The 7,134-nt window shown below is 45.6% G+C and overlaps 1 protein-coding gene across 2 annotated transcripts; it reads left to right on the forward strand.

Moving 5' to 3' along the window:
• Window positions 1-6: 6 nt before the first annotated feature.
• On the forward strand, window positions 7-1,241 carry LOC119323515 (transcription termination factor MTERF15, mitochondrial-like). Of its 2 annotated transcripts, XM_037597194.1 has the most exons (2): window positions 7-825; window positions 900-1,085. In XM_037597194.1, the coding sequence occupies exons 1-2, from the start codon at window positions 85-87 to the stop codon at window positions 963-965; spliced, it is 807 nt and encodes a 268-aa protein (XP_037453091.1). In that variant the 5' UTR covers window positions 7-84; the 3' UTR covers window positions 966-1,085. The 2 variants fall into 2 exon arrangements, with proteins under 2 accessions (XP_037453091.1, XP_037453090.1); XM_037597193.1 differs by having other exon boundaries at window positions 7-1,241.
• Window positions 1,242-7,134: the final 5,893 nt, after the last annotated feature.

The following is a 7,134-nucleotide window of genomic DNA, read 5'->3' on the forward strand; positions in this document are numbered from 1 at the left end:
GACGACACGCAGTAGCATTTGCAATCCATCGAAAACATCTCTGCCGCCGCCGCCGCCGCCCGCCGTCGCCGCCGCTCCTGCGCCATGCTCCGCCTCCGAGAGTGCGTCGTTTCCCGTCTCCTATCTTCTTCCCCCACCTCCAGCTCTGCCATTTTCCCACTCTGCCGTCTCCTCTCCGCCGCCGCGCCCCACATTTCCCCAAATCCCAGTGGCTTCGCCGTGGAAGAGTACCTCGTCGCCACCTGCGGTCTCACCCGGCCACAAGCCCTCAAGGCCTCCCCGAAGCTCTCCCACCTCAACTCCCCCGCCAACCCCGACGCCGTCCTCGCCTTCCTCTCCGGCCTCGGCCTCTCCGGCGCCGACGTCGTCGCCAAAGATCCGCTCTTCCTCTGCGCCAGCGTGGGGAGAACCCTGGCCCCTAAGGTTGCCGAGCTCACTGGCCTAGGTCTCTCGCGTCCTGAGATCGCCCGCCTCGTCTCCCTCACCCCCGACCGCTTCCGCCGTAGAGCCATAGTCTCCAAGCTGCAGTACTACCTGCCCCTCTTCGGCTCCTCCCACAACTTCCTCCGGCTGCTCAAGCGCTCGTCCCACCTTCTGTCGTCGGACCTCGATAAGTTGGTCAAGCCCAATGTTGCCTTCCTCAGGGAGTGCGGGCTAGGTGATTGTGATATTGCCAAGCTGTGTATCCGGGAGCCGAGGATGCTCATCACCAACCCGGAGCGCGTCCGGGCGATGGTGGCATGTGCCGAAAGATTAGGTGTGCCCCGTGGCTCTGGGATGCTCAGGCAAGCGCTGCAGGCTGTCGCGTTTCTCAGCGAGGAGAAGGTTGCCGCCAAATTGGACTATTTGAAGAATACTTTCAGGTGGTCTGATGCCGAAGTGCGCATTGCTGTGCGCAGGTATCCGGGTGTGCTGAAGAATACAAAGGGACCTCTGAAGCGCAGGTCCGAGTTCCTGTTCTCTAAGGTGGGGCTGGAACCCATGTACATTGCTCATCGGTCGGAAATACTTTCATATAGCATGGAGGGCCGACTCAGACCCCGCTACTATGTTATCAAGTTTCTCAAGCAAAATGGACTGCTAGATCGTGACTTGAGCTTATATTCTGCGGTCAAGATGTCTGACAAGGTATTTGTGGAGAAGCTCATATGCCCTCACAAGGAAGCCGCACCACACCTCGCTGAAGATTATGCAGCAGCTTGCAAAGGGGAAGTGCCAACTAATTTCAGATTTACGTGAACTAAAAAAGGCTATGGAAATTGGTTACAGCGTATGGCGCAACAAAGTTATCACCCTGCATGTAAGCTGTTAGTACTTCCTGTTTCGGTGTTCTTTGCCTAAGATGATGGTTGTTTTCTATGGTATGCCTGTTACATGCCAGTTTGTCATTGCTAAATGCTAACTCCCTATGACACTGATAATTTGATTCCTGAACCTCAATATGTTGATGTTGCCATTCCTTACAGAGGATCTCTGTAAATGAGAAGTTCATGGATATATTTGTGTTTCTGATTTCCATTAAAGATCATGGAAATTCGATGTGTGGGTGGACAAATTTTATGAAGAAGCCAGCATTCATAAAACTAGAAACCAAAGTAGTAATGCGGTGTCGTTTTCCGCCAAAATGTATCAGTATGATCTGCTTCCATGCCAAAATTTATTTAGCATGCATGTTCATTTTCATTTCCTTGTCTTTTTAGATTCCACTGTATGTCAATTAGTACTAACTGTGTTTAATATTTAGGTTAGATTTATAGACACTGAGACTTTCCACTGGTTGTCCATTCTAGTATAACTTAAAGAGTGGCAAATTGTTGTGATTAGTGATGTATATGTGGTCTGGCTGTGTTTAATTAGCAACAGGGGTAACAATCCCCACTACTGTAACGTGTAACCATGCCATTATATTTTTTTTTTCTGTTTGAACACATGAAAGATCACAGCCATTTAGATCTGAAAAAGAGGAGAAAATCACATCAATTATTTGTATTGTATAAAAGCTGCAAATGGTAACTGCAGCTGATGATCAACAAAATGAGAAATGGTATATATTCAGTGAACACAGAGTATATACCTAGGTGACAAATTGTATATATTCAGATAGAATGGGTATCAGTAGGGAAAAATCACCCTGCTGTTAAGATTCATAAACTTTTCTTAAATGAGTTCTTTTACTTGAGAAAAGTCAATGGTTAAGATAACTTGATCTTTTCATGGGGATTAGGATTATGTTTACTCAGAAGTTCCAGTTAACTATCTCTCAAGTAAAAGAAAAACAAACCTAAATAGTCGGATGTAAATTTTCTGTAGCACTGAAGCATAATGTGGTGATGCTGAATTACCATATTAAGCATGAGTATATTTTTCTGACATTGAAATGATGGACGCTGCAAGTGGTTTGAGGTTTCTAATGATCAGTTCTGACTATTAAACATTATTTTTTGTCTGAAGAAGTAGGTGTATTGATTGATGCATCAGGTGAAATATTAAGGCGAGTGGCGTGTTTCTCAGAATTACATTGCAATGACCATTGTTACTAGAAACAAAACTGAATTTACGATTATACACTAGGCCCGCATGATTCAGTTTTATATAAATTCAGTTTTGTGTTTTGGCTATACATTTCTTTCGGCGGAGACCTGTCCCTCTCTCTGGTTAGTATGAGGTGAGCCCTTTCAGAAACCAGCATTGTGTTGTGCCACAACTGTTTAGGTTTATATAGTTTCTAACTTCCAGCTACAACGATTTAAGCATCCACATGTTGCAAAAGAAAAGATTATCCACGTCCAGTATCTGACATATAAATTTAGTTTGTTCTCCACACTGATTCACATCCAGTAATCAGCTTTAGCTATATTTTATTGCAGTTAATAATGCATCTACAGTCCCTTCTATGTTACTATATGAAACAAAAACATGGATAATGTGACAGAATGTTACATGACAAATTTAGCAAGCAATTGCAGGTCATAGCAAAAGCAGAACCTAAGTGATCAAAACCAGAGGATAGAGAAGTTGGGAAGGAGAGGAAACCACAGCCCAGGAGAACTCAAACTCATAGAAATAGAGCTAGCAGTGAATCTTGAAGGACTCAAGGGCTCTGTCCCTCCTGGTGTCATTGAACGCCCGGTACCTGGCCAGATTCCATGGCTACTCCACCGGTATCGGTCCGATGGCCACCCCATCTTGCAGTGTTGCCATCTTGGGCATGACGAGGGTCACCTCCGGCAACCTCGCCGCCGCGCAGTTGGGGACCATATCCACATGGTGATCGACCCTTGCCAGCTCCCTACTGCTATTGGTGATTAGCTCCATGACTCCATCTGGTGCCGAACTTGATGATAGATGCATCAGGTATTGCGGGACGAGTTACCACCTTCCATCACACGACGTCACCCTGGGATTGAGAGAGAATGGTGAGGAAGTGGTGGTCGCAGTGTGGGAAGAAGCCAAACGTGGTGGTTGGGGTCTCAGCATGGAGGTTCACCCCCAACGGTGGTGAGCCAGAGCGGTGCCTGACAAAAACAAAGTGCGTGCCTGTACCTGTAAGAAGCCGAACTCCTTGCCGGCCTGGATGACATGGCTGAATGGTCTCATCCAATTATATATTTCCAAATCATGGTTGAACGAATTATGTGTTTTTAGTTCCATTTTCTCCCATGCTCAGGTTTTAAGAGTGATTTGGGAAGTATCAGTGTTCAGTGATGGGCCATCGTCAGATACGTGGACATGGGCAGTGAGCTCATGCTCTCCTTCCACTATGAAAGGCATGTAGCCTCAAACTCGACTTACTCTTTGATTTTTTTTTCTTTTTGGAGAACTGCTCCCCTTTCTACCTGGTGGATTTATTATTTTGTTAGTAAGAAATCCATCTATTTTAATATGATCTAGATTTGCTTCTTCTGGTCATTGGTTGATTTCCTTGGAGAAATTCTGCAGTTGCTTCTCTTTTTCGCATTGCTTCATGCATTAATTAATTTCACACCTTGCAGTTAGCTGTTCAAAGCTGCAGAACTGCAGAGAGTACCATCAAATAGTTTGTAAACTACTGGAAACAATATCATGTGGAAAATTTATATTGTCATGGTTATATTTTGCCCCTCTTCTATGTTCTGTTTTCTGCTTGTCATCTTGTTTACAGATTCTTTCTAAGTGCTTCCTTGTATTGGTATTGTTGTGCTTTGATTGTCAGATTGCTACTGTTTAGGATCTGGTAACAGCTCTCCTTGTCATTGACCTGATATTTTCTGTTGTTTACATGCAGGTTAATCAGGAGAACATATACAAAGAAAATTACTGTTTTCATTGCTGCCACGGTGAAGTCGCAGTGTAGGTAACAGTCACAGCAGATTTAAAGAGCATAGTTTCTCTATTTGCATGATCTTACGTAGACCTGGGTACATGAACTTGGAGAGTGCCTTAACTTAAATACACATAATTTGGTGAAGTTTCATCTCAATTTTAATTGGTGGTGTCGAGATAAGCCAAGCTCCAGCCTACTGAAATGGTAGTGAGGTTCGCTGATCCTTTACATATCATGCGTATTTCTTGATTTCTTAATTTGGTGCAACTCGTACAAAAAATTATGACGCATTCTGTAGAATTTCTTAATTTATCGATTTCTTTTATTTTGATTCGAGCCTCCTTGTGTAGCAGAGCGTAACAGCTATTTCAACACTGCTATTGATTTTTCCTTTCTTTGAGGTGTAATGCCGAAGGTGCTACTGCCTGAATCCTTTTAAGACAATGGCTGCTGTTGATATTTTTAATGCCTACCACAAAATCATGCTGTTTCGAGTTTTTTATTTTATGATATCAGCTGTTGTCTGTATCTTTTTAGTGGCTATTTTCAAATTGAGCCCAGCGACGTAGGACGGCAGGAGCAGTAAGAGAGCCGGAAGCTCTTGCTCATGTCATAGGAGCAGTAGGGGAGCTTGTCCTCCGCCGGCATGGCAAAGAACCCTGCCGCCGCCTCCCGGAACCCCCACACCGTGCCCTCCCCCACGCCGTGGTTCACCACCTGGAAGAAGCTGAGCTCCTTGCCGGCCTCGATGATCTCCTCGGCAACCTGGCGGCGGCGGTCATCGGAGACGGAGAGGTGGCCGCCCTGTAGGTGGATGCGATGTAGGGGCCGCGGTCGTCGGAGAGCAGGGCGGGTCGCATGTCTGGCGGGAAGACGTACCTGTCCGGCACGGCTGGGGAATTGGACAGCGCACTGGTTGTTGTGGATGTTGGTGTTTGTAACGTGGTGACGCCGGTGCAGAGTTGTCGAGGTGTTTGCAACAAAGATGAAAACAACACACGGCTCACCGTCACACACAAGATGTGCTGCAGCTAATGTTCCTCCGTCCAATACAAATTAACAGCACTTTGCACAGTCTTATACAGTGAGCTGGTGTCGCCATTCTTCAGTTAGTATGATGCAGTAGTGCAAAACAGGGGAGCACAATTCTGCATCCACCCAACAGGCTCTGCTATAAGAAGATTCTTTTCACTCTGGTAACGGTCTCAAGTTGAGATGAAATTCAGGAGCCCACCGCCTGTAGCAGCAGTTTCAGCAGATACCCTCTGAGCCTCCGTCCACCTCCCGCGCGCCGTCGGCCGAGTGCTCTTCGGAGGCCAGCATCAGGTGGCTGGAGCTCACCGACGACGGCGTCCTCGCCGAGCAGAGGAGGCTCGCCTCGCTGCCATTTTTTGTTTTTAGGGGTGGCTGCATATTTTTTATTTATGGGCCACCTGAGCACAACGTTGCTGGACCAGCACTTGAATCCGTCATTGATGTCAAAGGCCAAAGCCCATATGGTGGCCAGTGTGGCTTTTGATGGCAAGAGTGCTACTCCCACGCCTCCTTTACGAGGCAAAGTTCATCTCTCTTGATTATACATGAAATAGGGAGTTCGAGGTCTTACTCGTCTTTCTTGGCCTATGTGAATATGAGCCAATTCCGGAAAGTGAATAATTCACTATTGAAAGTGCAAGCCGACGTTCCTGATATGAAATGAAAGTGGAGTGAAATCTAGATATGAAGGTTCAAGTCCAGTTCCAATCTGGATATAAAAGTGTTGTTCAATCGTCGAAAGTGATCTCTCTTTTGTTGTTCTCTTTTAGTCCGCTTTTCTTTTTTCTTTCTTTGGAGTCAGGTTCTTAAGACAGGACTGGAAATCGGGTTTTCTGAATATCTCTCTTCCGGAGAAGTAACTTTGTTCGAGATCGAAAGAGTGAGAGGCTTTCATGGCGAAATACACGCCTGTTTCTCTCATTTCACAAGTCCCAGGCAATGTAGGCCGAAGCGATGCAGACCTGAGTGGTATCATCCTTTCGAAGGTGTGAAACGACTTTCTCCGCGTGACTTGCCACAAGTTGTTTTGTAGAGATGAAGGGGTGCCAGACCTCTTTTGCATAAGGGCAGCCAAGAATGAGGAAATCATCCACGTCATCATCATTTCCCTTCCGATTTAAACCTCTCGTCCATCTTGACAACTGAGCTGACTGCACATTTTTCTGTTTATTCAAAACCTGACAATGATATCTTGGAGAGTATAATAAATTATAGAACACCCTTCCTGCACATTCAGATTTTGCATGCAAACTCACACCAATTTTAGCAGGTAAATTGGCCCCCTTTCACTTTGGATCTTACTAACCGACCAATTGTTTTTTTATCATCCAGTTGCACTTTGGTTTTCCCTACAAGTAACCTGCAAATTTGTGTCTTTTTGTGCTAAGACACGTTAAAGGTGCTGAAGCTTCTATCGTAATGCTGGTATTCAATTGTAGTACACTAGTGCAGAACCGGGCAATAGCACCGGTTCGTAAGGCCCTTTAGTGCCGGTTCCATAAGTGTGGTCACTAAAGGTGCTGAAGCTTCTATCGTAATGCTGGTATTCAATTGTAGTACACTAGTACAAAGTGTGGTCACTAAAGGCCCCCCCCCCCTTTAGTACCGGTTCAGCACGAACCGGTGCTAAAGGGCAACCACGTGGCACGAGCCAGCTCCGGGGGCCTGGAGCCCTTTAGTACCGGTTGGTAACACCAACCGGTACTATAAGGTTTGGGGGTTTTTAGTTTTATGATTTTTTTTTCATTTAATTTTGTGTTTCCATTTTAATTCTTTTTTGTTTGCTGGTATTTTAC

The sequence above is a fragment of the Triticum dicoccoides genome, chromosome 6B (genome assembly GCF_002162155.2).
Source record: "Triticum dicoccoides isolate Atlit2015 ecotype Zavitan chromosome 6B, WEW_v2.0, whole genome shotgun sequence".
NCBI lineage: Eukaryota > Viridiplantae > Streptophyta > Magnoliopsida > Poales > Poaceae > Triticum > Triticum dicoccoides.